Genomic DNA, 17,097 nt, shown 5'->3' on the forward strand with positions numbered 1-17,097 from the left:
TTTGTTGCGACTTTCTGCGAGCAAGGTCAGCGAAGAATGGCCTGCTAGATCGCGAAAATTAAACCACAATTGCACAATTTTCGCTGCAATCGCAGGATTTTGCACTCTTTTTTCACTGTTGCCGAAGAACAATGCGAGCCTCGAAGTCACAACCAGGACTACCTACATGCTGGCGTAGGGAAAACTATACGAATGAACGGAAAACTGTCACGCACGCGGTTGCGGGAGTGGAAAGCTCGCGAGAGCGATTCTGCGCCGTTAATGGTGAAACGTTTGTGTTTTGATTATTTTGACGTAAATAGAGAGCCGTTCTAGGGTGCCGTGGGCAATTGTTGAAAAATATAAGCAGGGTTTACGGAAAGGATACGTTATTTTGTGTATTTATTCGGGTAAAGCTCGGTTGGCCTGCTACTTGGCGGGTTAACCACTGAGAATAAAGAAAATGCTCACGAAAACTTCTTGACTTTCACTCACGGTCACAACTTACATCGTTACAGTTGCACACTGAAGCACACTGGGACACGTGCCTCACCTTCTCTGTAAAATTTAATATAGAAAATAATCTTTGTAATCCAGAAGTATGCAGTTTTCAATTTAATCTGCCACATTGCCATTGCAAATCCGATTTCAATTCTAATTCCATTGCAACGTTGATTACAAATACAATTTTAAGCCTAGTTCTATGTTCTCAAAACAATTTTAAGTAAAATTTGATTCCAAGCTATATACAATTTCAAGTTCAATTTCAATTCCTATTTTAGCTTCAATTTCAAGTCTAATTTCATGTTTAATTTTGAATTGAAACCAATTTTTATATTCATTTTAAATTTTTCGCCCAATTTTATGACGACGGTGGAAAACGCCACAAAAAAGTCGGAAAATTATGTCCTGTTACATTGGAAATTTTTTGAAATATTTTTTTTCTTGTTTGCCAATTTCTAACCTTTTTGGTTGTTCCTGAGTTATGGCCGATAAACTCGATTTGCCTGAATTGCTTTACCTAATTCAAAAATTCATATCTCATGAACCAAGCAAACATTTTCTTATGAAGATGTAAGTGAATTTTCTTAGCATATTCACATCTGTGTACCTGTGGCTGGATTACCGATGGCACTAGACAGGTAGTGCGTCGCTTAGTTGCTTCTGGAGAAAACACAGAAAGAGCACGAGAGAAATCGTGAAATAAGAACTGGACAACGGGAATAGCAAAAGAGAAAAAACACCGAAAACTGGAACAGGAAAAATTAGCATGAAAAGAAAAATCGTGGTAGAATGGGAGGGAAAACGGAACGTAAAAAGAGAAAAAAGTTGATAAGAAGAAAACGAGAGAAAAACAAGAAAAGAAGTTCGAAAACAGACCCTGAGGAAGCCTACAAGTCGTAGACGCAATACGTTTCTGTCAGGAATAAATATACATAGTGGAATTATATTGGATAAGTTTTCTTTTTATTTCATTCGAGGTTCCGTATTCTACTAAGACGCTTCAATCACTTCAAAAAGTTCTTCGACAAGCCAATCTTACGCGGCGACTCTTTAAGATTTCTTATCAGAATGCTAATGTAAGAAGCTGTTGTCATTATTCCATCTACTTTCTCGAGATTTCCAATACCAGACCACCCAAAGCACTCCCGCACCATAATACTGTCTCCTCCGGGCTTCATTGTCTTTTGTATGTTTTTGTTGGCAAGCTTCTCTCCAGGTTTGTCCAAACACGTGCACGCTGTTTATACCCAAAAAGCTCAAATTTGTTCTCATCACTCCAGCGAATCCGTTTCCAAAACTCCAACGGTTTGTCGATATATTTTTGAGCAAATTAAAGTCGTTTGACCCTATGCAAATTAAAATTACTTAAAAATAAATGTTGAATTTAACATGAAATAAACAACATTGTAATAACCTGTTAACTTTTCGAATAAACATTACCAATACTCATAACTATCATGCAAAAATCACCATAAATGTGTGCAATAAACATAAAAACACCAAACTTGTGTGTTGCCTCTATGAAATGCATATTTGCCACTCTTTCGATTTATTTTGCCGCCTTTTCAATGCATTCGTTGTAATGATAAATCTGGCATTTCTGATTTGTCGTTCAGTTCAGTTGAACGTTGAACCCGTTGAACAAACCAGTTGAAAAGTGCACGGTGTGCACGCAAAATATTTCAATTTCCATCGAGTGACAGACATCACAATCACACACAGTTAAAAGCTGTTGGTTTTAGCGAGTTAAGAAATACAGTAGATTCCGAATGCGGAGCTCAATGCAGATCCTGTTATTTGCACCTTGCTTCCGGCTGTGTAAGCCTAAAAAAAAGTGCTATTGAAGTACGCATAAACAGTGGACCCGCATTCGTTTGAACGATTCCTCATGCAAACTAACGGGGTTAGCTTTTAATTTGAACAACTTGTAACCCTAAATATGCTGAAGCTTGTGTGAACTGGCTGCCCTGTTCTTTGTTATTGTTTTGATGGTTTGATTCAGTTGGCAGTTATTATACAGAATATTTCATTCTCCGATCAGATTTTTACCATAATCGTTGGGAAAACGCATTGTGAAACAGATTGAACACGCTAGGTCAGTGCAAATAAATCGTGTTTATGTGCATTGTCTGCATAAGCAAATGATGTCATATTGAGAATGACATTTGAACCATTTTTAATTTGCACGTCGCGCAAACCAACGGGGTTCAAATTAAAAAGTGTTCAGATTAAAAACGGTCAAACGAACGTGGGTCCACGGTATCTGCTCCCCAATCCGGAGCTGAGCTGATCTATCGTTTAGTTCCTGCGGCGTTGCCGATGCCTATTTGATGCTAATGAGGAATATGTTAGTGCGGACCCAGGTAACCAATAAGCATTTCCAATGCAATTTAAATGCCAGCCAATAAGCATTTAAGTTGCCTTAAATGCTACTTAAATGCTATTTCGGCAAAATAGGCGACTACTTTACTGCTAGCTGTGCTGACAATGCTTATTTGCAGCTAGTTACCGACAAGAAGAATTTAAATAGAATTGTGGATGCAGTCAAAAGGCTGATAAACAGTAACCTGCAGTATAAAACGCCAGGGATGCTAATAAACGATTGATTTACTGCTTATACTAACGCTTACACTAGTTAACAAAATAAAACAAAAAGCGTGAACTCAGTAAGCTGAAGGTGATTTTTCATGTAAGATTGGTCGCTGAATCCGAAAATGTGGTCAGAAAAATTTAAAGTAGGATAGTTTTTGAGATATGCAATAAAGTTGAAATTTTGCTTAAAGAAAAAAAAATACATGCACATAAACAAATTTCTCCGGCTGCGGTGCACCAATTTCAAATCTCTTTTTTCCATATCAAAGAGAGGAAAATTTGCTATCGATTAGTTGAACCTCATTTTTCTGTAAGAATAATAGTACTGTAGATATTTGAGAATTTGTTCACAACAAAACAAAAAAGAACGTATTTTTTTGGAATAATTTCAACTGTATCAAAGGTTTTATACAAGAATAACGCATTTCAAAAATTTCATTTAATGTAGCTCTTAAAGGTTGATAAAAAACAAAGAAATCATGGGGTTAATGATAACAATCTGTTGAAAATTGTAGAAGTTATGACCATTTTACTAAAACAGTAATATTTGCGCATTTGAATATCATGCTCATGATCATGCTTGCAGAGTGATTGAATTCTTAATAGTAAGAATTGTGAATATAGTAAGAACAGTAAGAAAAATGAGCGTAACAAAGCTTGAATTTAAACGTGAAAATAATCCACAGAAACTCTGTTACGCCTGTGGAAACAATATTTTTACAACCCCGGTTAATTTCACTGCTTCATTGCAAACTTCGTTTCCAGTTGCAGGTCCATTTATGCTATTGGTGAGCCCTATGACCCAGCTGAATGGCGTTTGTTCATAGACAGCATTAAGCAGAGTTTGAAGACTGTATAGGATACCGCCTCTAGTTTCTGAAGATAAATAACAGAAGTTGACGCTAGTGTTTCATCATGCGTCATGTGTGAAAATATGTTAATGTTTCCCTTTTGAATACAACAGATGTCGTTGCTTGGTAACGCATATTGTACATATTGAAAACAACCCAATTTTGCGCAACAAAAAATTTACTCAGCTTGGCAACAGCACTCTCTCTTTCATCTCTGTTTCTGTTGTGTTTACCGTTAAAGGCGGTATAACCTTTAACATTTGAACCAACAAATAGTTGGTAAACATTGTTTTTGTTTATCGCGTCCATGTCACGAAATTTAATTTCTTTGAATTTAAATGTCGCAAAAATATTCAGCTCCCGGCTCTCGTACGGTATCAAAATCACCTTCCCGGGCTCACGGAAGAATGATAGTAAGATGCAATGGAGAGGTTTTTTTTATTATAGTTTAAGTTATGAAGTTTAAGTTATTAAGTTATGAAAATTAGATAATATTAGATTAGGTATTGTTTAGGCAGGTAAACATAGGTAACCGACAAATTTTGAGAAAAGCGTCATCTCTTGAAATGTAACGGTTCATCTGGTATCCTATTACTACATCAAGGATACCAATACTCCTCGATTCCCGTAGCCCATGCTACAAGTATGTCAATAAATAAATACTAAAAATACTAAGCATGAGTCAAATGGCTCTACATATAATAAAATACAGTTAAACATAATTGGAAAATTTGCTCCGACCCTAATGTTGACGCGTGTGTGTTTGAAAAATAAAGAGAGGAAAGATAGCTGGAGATAGAGATAGAGAGAGAGAGAGAGAGAGAGAGAGAGAGAGAGAGAGAGAGAGAGAGAGAGAGAGGGAGAGAGAGGGAGGGAGAGGTATATTTGTGGCATGTGGACAAAGAAGAGGGAAAAAGCTTAGTAAGGGAGTGTTTGCAAGAGCATGATATTCAAATGCGCAAATATTACTGTTTTAGTAAAATGGTCATAACTTCTACAATTTTCAACAGATTGTTATCATTAACCCCATGATTTTTTTGTTTTTTATCGGCCTTTAAGACCTACATTAAATGAAATTTTTGAAATGCGGTAATCTTGTATAAAACCTTTTATACAGTTGAAATTATTCCAAAAAATGCGTTCTTTTTTGTTTTGTTGTGAACAAATTCTCAAATATCTACAGTACTATTATTCTTACAGAAAAATGAGGTTCAACTAATCGATAGCAAATTTTCTCCTCTTTAATATGGAAGAAAGAGATTTAAAATTGGTGCGCCGCAGCCGGAGAAATTTATGTTTATATGCATGTACTTTTTTCTTTAAGCAAAATTTCAACTTTATTGCATATCTCAAAAACTATCTCACTTTAAATTTTTCTGACCACATTTTCGGATTCAGCGGCCAATTTTACATGAAAAATCACCTTCAGCTTACTGAGTTCATAAATGCTGTTAACTAGTGTTATTGGTTACCTGGGGAAGCATTCAGAGTAGGCACACCTGGTTCCGTTTATGCCATACACTATTTGTTGACCAAAATTTGCAGAACGTTCTACAGTCACTTAGAGCAGAACCGAAGGTTGCAGAGGAAACATCCTCTATTTTGCTGATTCAGTTGAACAAAAATGATCGATATTTGGCAATTTTTAGCTCGGATAACAATCCGATCGATCTGTAATTTGAAAAGCATGTACCGTAAACGTACCATATTCTGCGCAGTTAAGGGGAAACCGAAAGTGGCTCAAAGATGGCTGGGTAAATGGCTACCATTCGAAGCATGTATTGTTTTGTGCCTTAAAAATGCATCTGTATTGGCAGAGCACGCTTTCGCCACGTAATCAGTGCTTCCAGCGCTGTTATAATTTCCTAAAACTTGTAATTCAATTTATCGATCTGCTATGTCTCAATAAATGCTCAGCAAAACATAATTGCTAATGGAAAATAAATTTAATTGATCATATAGATCATTAAGTGTTCATAAAACGTATAATCTGGAATTAGTTAATAGATATTTGGTTGCGCACATATTTCGTTGAACTAGCGATTTCCGGAAAAGCAGCAACACAATATCAAACTTTCGTCACATCAATGAGCTTTTAAAGAGCTTTCAACTTTCGCCGCATCGATGAGCCTAGAGTGAAGTAAACAAACAAAACGCAAATGCAGGAATCAAAAACGCAATCCGATGCAAGCGGATTAATTAAACATCCTAGTGATCCTACGCATTATTCAGTTGCTGCTGTTAATTTTGATTGAATCGGAATGCCTTGATAAAGAAAACAAACCCTTTTTCGCGATGTTTATAGTCAGTGCGGTTGGCTGCGGATCAGCTGTTTATGTTTGCAAGCTCCGCTATTTGACATATATTACCAATACTGATACAATATTCAAATAAACGTTTAGGTTTTTGACGAACACATGAGATGTACAGTACAGTGTTTGTTGCACTAACACAATAACGTTAGCCACTTTCGGTTCCGCCTTAAGACATTTTTATGATTCTTCCGCTATTCTAAGTATTCTAGATTTAAATTAACAACGTGGATAGCAGCAACGTGTAGTGCTACGGTCTATAATATCTGGTAAAAAATATGGGAATTATAAGTCGACCAACAATTGAGTAAATTTTTGTTTTGTAAACTTATCCACGGTGCCTAATTCTGCGCACTTTCTTGCCCATGTTCCTAATTCTGCGCATGTTTGCTCCTAATTCTGCGCACCCAAAAAGTGAAAATAAATACTCCTGCCATGCTGTTTATGTCTTTATACGCTGAAAGCACACCAAAAAATCCGACACTAGCCATTACCATAATTAAATTCATGATCCGGCCTTCTTGTGGTGTCCGGGTGGCAAAGGAATATTGTTATCATTTTGATTGCTTCATTTTAAATATGTTATTCTCGATAACATGAAGGGCGAATTGATTCGGGTTTTCTGAATACTGAACATTACACTTTAGACTAATTCCAAAAATTGTGTTTTCATATAGAAACCACTGCCCCACTCTCTGACAGCCCCTTGAGGTTGGACATTAAAAAATAGAAGACATGGTTTCATGAATTGGCGCTCGTGGGTTCGGACCCCAAGACACAGCACAGGATTCCAATCAATGGAAGTTAAAGATTCTACTTGAATTTTCATGCCTCCATACCTTAGCCATTTGGGTGAGGTTGCGTATTCTTTCGCGCTTTCTTCGTAGGATACATTACTGCGCAGAATTTGGAACATGAATAAAAAATCTGTGCCTAAATCTGCGCATTATTCCATCGCATTTTTCTAAGGAAAGCAATGCATGCAATCACTCTTTTTGTCTAAAACACGATTAAAACTAATTATTCTTTCTAATTATGCTGCGTAATTTGATCATTGCAAAGAATTTCGATCATAAATTAGTTAATTTTCTAGCAGGACAATCTTAGCGTTGGTGCTAACGACGATGTTTTCTGCCATATAAATTACTTTCAGTTTCACGTTAAATTATTTCGCTCTCAAATATTATGATCCGTTTGTGAATAATGGCGTAGTAATAAACAGACATTTATAAAAAAATAACACAATGATCATAGTTATGCACAATGTTAAAAAATACTTATATAAAGAAAAATGCGCAGAATTAGGAGCTGCGCAGAATTAGGGGTGGTCACGGTATTTGTCATCATCTATAGAACGAAGTTATTGAAAGGCGTTGAAAGTAATGTGATGCGGAATGAATAAAAAAGCAAACATTGTTAAATCTCATATACCTATCCCATACCCATACAAATAATATACAAATTTTCTCATAATTCGAGAACTAATTAACCAAATGGAACCAATTTATTTTATGATGGTTTGAGACCCCTCAGCCCTGTGGTAGGAGGATAAAGATTCTCATACAAATAAAACATAAATTTTTGCGTATGTGCCATATTTTTTGCTATGCAACAAGCGGTAAGCTATGAAAGTAAACTAGTGAAACCTTCTCGGAGCAAAAGACAGTGAATCGACGCCGTTAACTTACGCACATGTTGCCATTCATGTCAAAAGAGAAGGACATTCGAATGGCACGTCATAATTGCGATGAACGTGCTTTGGCTTTAATGTTATCTGTAACCAATGGCCCTTTTAAAGGTCACAAGCGAGTAATAGTAAGATTATTGAAACATGTCAAGCTACGCATAATCATATTTAATGCAATAATCTGTGAGCTGGTCATTCATTACTATTTCAACCTTTATGATGCACACAAGTTATTTTTAAAAGAAATCTCTATGTCTCAATGGTTGCAGGCGTTGTACTTATGAACCCCCGTCCATGTATTTTCAAAGCCACCATTGCATTCAATGAAGACTTGAATCTGAATATTTCGCTCTCTTTTAACATTCACTTAAACAATGACACTCACATATTCTTATAAACATACATATGCCAGAAATGCAGTTTACATTAGTCTTTGATCTAATGATCTGATATAGTCTTACTATCTTATTCATGGTAATATCGCGCAAGCGTTTGAATTAAAGAATCTGACTGAAGAAAAGACACTGGAGCTCAGTCACTCGCGGCCTTCTGTCACCATTAAACCTGATTTGTTCAACGATGATTGTTGTGCGTGACTCTGTTCAATGTTGCTCGAAAAAGTTCGAACAATATTTTTTCGAGTTCAACATTTAGGCGATTTTATGAACTGTACGATACAAATTTGATTGCCTGGTGTTTTCGTTAGGCAGCACGGATCGATTTCGTGATGATACGATGATATTTCTTGCCGTTTGCTAGCAGTCAATGTTTTCTCCCGCGTTGATCGACTGATAGGGTAGAAGTGCCAAACATCGTTATAGCACCAATCATGGTAATACGAGAGGGTTTTTTAATCTTTTAACATGTATGACATGCTATTTCTAATTCAAAAGTATATATTTTAAAAAGAACTAACTCTCCTGTGCCGACTTGTTGAATTAGTTTTAGAATTAACTTGCTCTTTTTGTGAAAAAATATAATTTGAAAATTTCGTGTCTCTGTGAGACTTGTTTCTTAGCAATTCGCTAAGGTATACGTAATCGTAATTAAGAAATTTTTGATGTGTAAACTACATTTTTTGAAAAGAAAACCACCTGGGGGAATTATGCACAACCTTCTTAACATTGTAAATTAATAAAAAACACAACTTTTATCAAGAATGATTGCTATTCTGTATTAGCAAAATTGGTAAAATTTCACAGCGGTGCGCCAAACATCGTAGTAGCCGATGCCCTATCATCGTAGCACACGAATGTGCCATTTCTCATCGCTGTCAGTTTTGGTCATAGCGCGTTGTTTTCCGGGTGTAATCGAAAATTAATTTAACTTTATTAGCTTTTGCTGTTACTAAACTATCAGGTATGTACAAAAACTAGTCGCATATTACTTACACATAATTACAATATTTTATTTATGTTCTACAGAATGGCTACACAGCGAATGCAAATTTCCCGTAAATATTGCTCCAAAGAAGATGTTTCACGTTGTACCGAGGTCGTCAATACCGGGGCAACGGTTTACGTAAGCTGTAAACAGTTTTGGATATCGATATTCACTATTGTCTACAGGAGAAGTTGAAGCAAAACTATAATTCGGACTACAATCGGGCTATCTAAAAAGAGGAGCAGCAAATTATCGACTGGTTGAACGGTATGCAGTATCTAGGTTTTCCTGTTTCGCGATATGCACTTCTGCTTAAAGTTAGTGAGTACCTGACATCAAATGAGTGGATCACGCCGTTCCGGAATAGAAAGTCAGCTAAAGTAACGAATTTTATTTGGGACTAGCAGGGAACACGAGAGAACACGTTGCAAAATTGCGGTCGTACTTCTGATTAATCAATATTCTTTCATGTTCATTCTTCTGATCCCAAAAAATTCCTTAACATTATCCAAGCATAATAAGTATGTTATTCATTTTCAGGACGTTTCATGGTTTTATGCTTCGCAATCCCGGATTTTCTATCACACCAGAGGTCATATTAGAATCCCATATGAAGCAGCGTGCATTAATTACGTACTTGATACACTTTCCTCGGCAATCAAGAACCAACTATGGATTACACGAACCAGTGCTTAGTATGTGCCTGGTTTTTAATAGCTACCATAACGTGTTTGATTTTAATGTGTCTCGTGAAAATAATAAGCGTTTTTTTAAAGATATTTGTGTTAGTTCAGTTGTCATTAGGATTACATCTTATTTGTCATAATAATTAAATAAATAAAAAAATACAATTTTAATATCTCTGACTTCTTCCTGTCCTTGGAAATGCTACCTCCGGGAGATTTTCTCATGCCGCAATGTTGATAGGTACCTTTACTTCCTTCTTAGACGCATTATTAGAAACTCTACTACTATGTTTGGTACATTGCAATGATATTTTAAAAACAGATTTTAGAGACTTTTAAGCGAAAAATCTATAAAACTGAAGCCTGATTAATAGAAAACTTATAGGTATTATACATTTTGAGTCATAATTGGATATTTATACGTAAATTTATCGTAATAGATGACATATCTCCACCATATTTGGTACATCTACCCTACTTCGCAAGTTTTCGAGCAAAAGATTCAGAAGGTTTCATCGAGATTCTTGCGCACTTGGTTTCGACGAACTGAAAATGAGCTCCAGTGTCATTTCTTTAGTCAGATTCTTTAGTTTGAATGATCACATTGATGTAGAGATTGACGGTGAAATCATTGAACGGGTACACGAGATTAAAAATCTTGTTCAATACCCATATTGACAACGTCAGCAAAAAAAATTGCCAAGAAGTACGGCATTCTCTGTCGTTTGAAAAAAGTGCTGAATACTTTCAGTAAGATTCAGCTCTATAAATCAATCATCTCTTCCCACTTAGATTTTTGCACTGCCATATTATTCTTAGCGAATGAATCACAAATATCGAGTTTACAGCGTTTACAAAATAAAATCATGCGTTTGATTTTGCGATACAATAGATTCACTTCCTGAACGTTGATGCTGGACGCTTTGCAATGGTTGTCGGTGGGGCAACGAATTGTTTTCTTGACAATGGTGTTCATATTCAATGTAGTTAATGGATTGCTGCCTCGATATTTGTGTGATCGAATTGTAAGGGGAAGTAACATCCATAGATATGATACTAGAAATGCGGCAGAGATTAGAACACCTAATTTTATAACTGGTGCTTCTCAAAATTCTTTGTTCTTTAAAGGAATTAAGATATACAATTCGATACCTAGACACATTAGACGTACAACGACGCTATCAGAATTTAAGAGACAATGCATTTCACACGTAAAGGCTGTATTTTGAGTTTTTTTTAGTATATATTTTTTTAATTTAAATAATATTTGACGAAGTTGCTTGCTACTGATTATTTAATTTGGACATTTGTTAATCAAGTATTTGTTAGTGATTAATAAAGCACATTAAAACTATTATGTTCGTCACCATGGTGATGATGGATTTTGTAATTGTTGATGTAGTTAAAAAAAAGAGAGTAGTCCTTTGACAGGTTTGAAAACCGCGCGCGTTAAACAGATATAGAGGACTGATTTTAAATTTGACTATTCTTTCTATTAGGAATATCTGACCTTACTACTAGTAATTGACAAATTCGTGAGTGTTCAGGAAGATTTGGATGCTTCTGCTTGTTATTAGATGTATATTTTCCTAGCCAGTCAAGGATTTTTCCGGGTTGGAAATTTTCTTGACTTCCCTGGGTGGGGATGCCCTTATAAGTCTCATACTAAGTTGAAGGTTGGACTTTGCTTTGCTTGCTGATTACAGCGAGAATGGCCTCGTCGGGACTATGATATGGAAACAAGTGTAAGCCAAGAAACTTGAGTAAAGAATGATTTATTTCGTTCTCTCTTAGGTGTGTGTCTGCCCAGTGTCAAACCAACGTTTATGTAAGGTACGATATAAAGGTGGTGGAAATACACACTAACTAAATGTAAGTCACTTACGTCACAGGGACTGCGTCGACTTAGTAGCGGGCTAAACTAGGTATCGGCTTGACCAAAATGATATGAACATCTTCCCAAGTAGCACTTGTAACTAATTATAAAAATAAAAAGATAAAAAAAGGTTGCACAGCAGTTACATTTAGGATACTTGTAACGAGTTAGGTTACATACATTAAAAAGTAGTTACTTTTTAGTTTTCTAGTGACAAAAATCTCAAAAAGTTACGAGATAGTTACCAAATGACCAAATTGAAACCTTTTTTTCGAACTGTCAACAACTTGGCCGTCGCAAAACAGTCAATTTTCAGTTACGAGTTACCAAATAGTTATCAAGTGACACAAATGAAACCTTTTTCCAAACTGTCATCAACTTACTGGTCGCAAAACAGTTAATTATCCGTTACGAGCAGTTACGAAGTCAAAACAAGTCGGCTAGTAACATTTTCGCAACAACTTGTTCACGGTTCCTTGTAAACACAACGCAAAAACTAGATCTCAAGAATTTTACTAACGGTAAAGATGAACAATTGGTACACGGGTTGTAAAATGCTCTTGTAAATGCGTTTACTTACTAAATTGATTAGAAATGACGACATAAGAAATATTTTAGTTACTAGGTGACCACAACAGATTTAATATTGGTTACCGTAACCAAAAGCGTAACCACGTCGAAGGCTAAGGTTACGTGCAACTAGAAGGTAACTGAAATGTAACCTTCTATGATTAACACTGCTGGTAAACTGTTTTATTCAAACTATTCTTTGATATTAAATTAACACTTTCTTTTCCCAACAATCACTAAAAGTACCTTTTCCCGATATCCATGAACAATGTGACAAATGAATTAAAATCATTTCATGTGTAATATGCCGAAAATGATACAAAACTTCAAGGACGATGGGTGTAGTAGTTAAAACCAAAGGCATAATGGCTATGAATTTTACTAAGTGATAGCGAAAACAATTTATTTTTTAATGCTTTTTAGGTGAATGCTCCACTAATTCATTATTGCTAAGAATAAATTTAATAAAATCAGAAAGTTAAAATTAAAATTTTTATATGCTACATATTTGTTTGACAAAAAATCAATTTTTTAAAGAAATAAGTAACGAAAAGCTAGATTAAATAAGAGCGCGTGAATTTTGCAAAGCTAGAATCATGCATTTTACCATAAATTTGAAACTGCAGTGAAATTTGTGTTGAAATAACAAGCGAAATTTATACTCCTCTATATTCAACAGTTAAATTTGCGTCAACGTCAACGCAAGCAGTTGACAGCCATAGATTGAAATAATTTTCTTGCATTCTAGCAATATTGTAACCTGCTGCATTGTTTTCGCTATGCAATAACAGGTTCAAAATAACTAATTTGCCACCGATTGAAAGTCAATTTACAGTTTTTGTGTAACTTCAATAGTAACCATTTTGTAACTATATATGTTGCATATTGATTATTGAGTAACTGTTAATGTAACCATATTTAGTTACATAAGTTGCGCTATTTCGGTTACACAACTGTTATATTTTAAGTTACTGTAACCCAAGTTTTACATTTAAATTAGTCGCATATCTTGGGTTGGTAACTGACAGTAGGTTGCAAATTGATACTGGAGATTCTTGGTTTGGCAATAACTTGAAAAATTATATATTTTTAACAGTTATAACTTGTAATTGAATACTATCGCAGGAATGTATATCTGTGTCAAAAACCAGATCGTTTTGTTTGTCTACCTGGTTCAAATGTATATTCACTAATCATCAATTAGGTAAATCGACTACCTCAAACCTTCGTAGGGGAATGAGGTGGGATCCATCATCATGATGGATCATGATCATCATCAACGGCTCGTACGGCTTTGTGTGTAAGTGAAACAGATGTAGGTAGTCGAGAACAAAAAATTACACTGAAAAAACTTCTGTCAGCCTTTGCACGGAGGTAAAAAAGTTTTCGGCGTTTACCTAAAAAAAAACTCTCGACGCCTTACCCACCGGTACATTTAAAATGGGAGAATCGTCTTCTATCAGTAAACAGCGAGAAGTGTCTGTCAGCTTTAAAAGTCGAAATAATCAGTTTCGTTGGAACTATCGTTTTCGAAAAAATCATTTACATTAAATTTATTCAACTGTTCAATTACTATAACCATGAATCACCCAGGCAGACGCGTCTATCGTCGCAACAGTAACGGTAACGGTTATGTCGTGAATAACAACGGTGCGCTCGGCGTGACGGCGGCCATCAGCTTGACGGAACCGAAGCCGGAAGACCTGCAGCATACGACCGAACTGGAGAAGGTTCTCAAGTCGTACGACGTGTTCGAAGATCCGTCGGAGCTGGAACATCGGAAAAAGATACTGGCCAAATTGGACACCCTCGTTAAGCAATGGGTTCGAGATGTGTCGATCGCCAAGAATATTCCGGAAGCAGTGGCGGACACATTGGGTGGAAAGATCTACCCAATCGGTTCGTATCGTTTGGGGGTTCACGGTAAGAACGCGGACATTGACGCACTCTGCGTTGCTCCACGTAATATAGAGTGGACCGACTATTTCGGTCCTTTCTTCGAATTATTAAGACGGCAACCGGAAGTAACTGAGTGCCGTGCCGTGGAAGAGGCTTTCGTACCTGTGATTAAAATGAAATTCGCCGGAATCGAGATCGACCTGCTCTTCACGAGACTGGCATTTAAAGAAATTCCTGATCATTTTGATCTGTGTGACAATATGCTACTCCAAAATTTGGACCCCAAATCAGTGCGCAGCTTGAACGGGATCCGAGTGGCGGAAGAGATTCTACGCTTGGTTCCCAATGTAGACAATTTTCGTTTAGCACTGCGTGCCATCAAACTGTGGGCTAAAAGTCGTGGAATCTATTCCAATTCATTGGGCTACTTCGGAGGTGTATCGTGGGCTATACTGGTGGCCAGAACCTGTCAACTGTATCCTAATGCGACCGCTGCCACTCTGGTACATAGGTTTTTCCTAGTGTTCTCGAACTGGCAATGGACCCAGCCTGTGCAGTTAAAATATCCGGAAAATGTCAACCTTGGCTTCCAGGTGTGGGACCCGCGGGTCAACTATCGCGATGGGTTGCATTTGATGCCGATCATTACTCCCGCATATCCCGAGCAAAACTCCACTTTCAACGTCTCCAGCTCAACACGACAAGTGATGATCGACGAGTTTCATCGGGGTAAGAAGATAACCGACGAAATCATGATCAGCAAAGCAGCTGGCTGGGACAAACTATTCGCAGCGCCAAGTTTTTTCTTTAATTATCGCCATTTCATTGTGCTGTTGGCATCGTCCGACAACGCAGCTGATCACCTGGAATGGTGCGGGCTGGTCGAGTCCAAGGTTCGTTTACTGGTCCAGAGCATGGAGCGCAATCCGCACATTAAATTGGCCCACGTTAATCCTAAATGTTTCAAACATCACGGGGACACTTCGAAAGACGGAGAGCTATGTTCTTTATGGTTTATTGGATTGGCATTCGACCGGACAAAAAATCTGAACGTTGATCTGACCGAGAGCATTATAAAGTTTACCCATACAATACACTCACAGGCGGGGCACCTCGGTAAGGATGGTACGAACATCGAAGCTCGTCACATACGGCGGAACCAATTGAGTCTGTATTTGGAACCGAACCTGCTGGCGCAAGAAGTTTCAAACCTCAAGGCATCGTCGCCGAAGAATGGTGAAACTGGTGAAACGTCTAGGAAGCGCCCCCGGTCGGATGACGGGCAAACGGCGACGGTAAACAAGAAGGCACGGAAGGATTCCGAAACTCCACAGTCGGCAATAGCAAGTCACTACCGAGTTCCATCATCAGGGTAAAGAACCGGTTTAAGCAGTTTAAGCGGGTCACTGATTGTTTTACGTTATTACAAGCGATGGGCTGACTTAGTGGGGGATATCAATATACCAATCGTCTTGCAACCTTTAGTTCTTCAAGCCGTTACCATTGGAAGACACTATTGTTGAGCTAAACTTGGAACTAATTTTGATTAGACAGAACATATTTTCACCCTCAAGGTGCTTTTTAAAGCAGTCCTGAAAACTGAATGTTTATACGCCCCCATAAAAAATCTCTCGAACTTTTGCCCCTGTTTAGTTCAGTTCGCGTTCCTATCCGTGACCTACTAATCTGCATCTGCATTAATAGATTTGAAATTCTGGGTCGGTAGATGCGTAAAATGTCATCTGTCAACTGCGAGTTTGACGTCGCACTCGCTGTTCATAAGGATGGTGGAAGAACAAAAGAGGCAAACAGCATAGCATTGCACACGGCCCGACTACAGAACAGTGTTCAAAGCAAATAACATTGAAACACATCATTGCTGCATCAAAACACTTAGAAAATCTTCGAAAATTATTGTAGAAGCTGCTTTTTTTTCGTTGTTTTTAATAAAGAACAATTAATTATGAACATACATTTTCTCTTGAAAGTATTGAACCACGTTTTCAACATTGGAGGTTTCAGTTAGTTTCAAACCTATAATTCTTGTTTCCAGAACCGATACAGTGTCTTGACAAAACGATAGTTCATGAGTTACGGCTGCAGCTGCTGCCACTGACTGCTGAACAGGTTCCGTCAGTTCAGAATTTTTTTTCAGTTTTTTTTATGAAATAATAAAACTTTCGGCTTGTAACATAGTCAATTGAGTGCTCAACTTTTAGAGTGGTTGTATCCAGTGCGGAAAAATGTGATGGATTGGTTAGCAGCGAGGTGGCGATTGCCTTCAGCAGCTGAAAAATGTACGTTTTTGGACAACAATTTTTAATTCATCATATTTCCTGTCGGAAACCCAGTAAATTGTCTGAATAAAATCTATGGCTAAGTGATTTGTGAAGATGTTCCTATCAAAAGATTTGGAAGTGCATTTTCGGCTCATCTATTTTCAGCTGATTAAAATAGGTGACGCTGCTTAACTCGTTCCTTACCCTAATAATAGCAGCGATTGATTGATCCTAGCGCTTTTCTAACCGATCATGATAAGTAATTTCAGGTAGGTTTATGTGATATGTATCTACACTCTGTTTGAAAAATTAATAAATAATATATAATATTCAAAATTTTCAAATCAGTTTTTATTCACATATTGTGTGTTCAGAGAAAAATTAACATTCTGTGCTCGTTTTGACAACCGCAACTGACAACCGAAAATGACAGTTCTCATAAAACACTGATGCAAATTCACTCCAACAAACACGTAAAC

General features: G+C 37.0%; 1 protein-coding gene across 1 annotated transcript; it reads left to right on the top strand.

The window, feature by feature from the left end:
- Positions 1–9,338: 9,338 nt before the first annotated feature.
- LOC128744096 (poly(A) polymerase type 3-like) lies at positions 9,339–15,715 on the top strand. Its single transcript, XM_053840874.1, has 2 exons — positions 9,339–9,387; positions 14,097–15,715. Exons 1-2 carry the CDS (start codon positions 9,339–9,341, stop codon positions 15,713–15,715), a joined length of 1,668 nt encoding a protein of 555 aa, XP_053696849.1.
- The last annotated feature ends 1,382 nt before the right edge of the window (positions 15,716–17,097 follow it).

This window comes from Sabethes cyaneus, chromosome 3 (genome assembly GCF_943734655.1).
Source record: "Sabethes cyaneus chromosome 3, idSabCyanKW18_F2, whole genome shotgun sequence".
NCBI classification, from domain to species: domain Eukaryota; kingdom Metazoa; phylum Arthropoda; class Insecta; order Diptera; family Culicidae; genus Sabethes; species Sabethes cyaneus.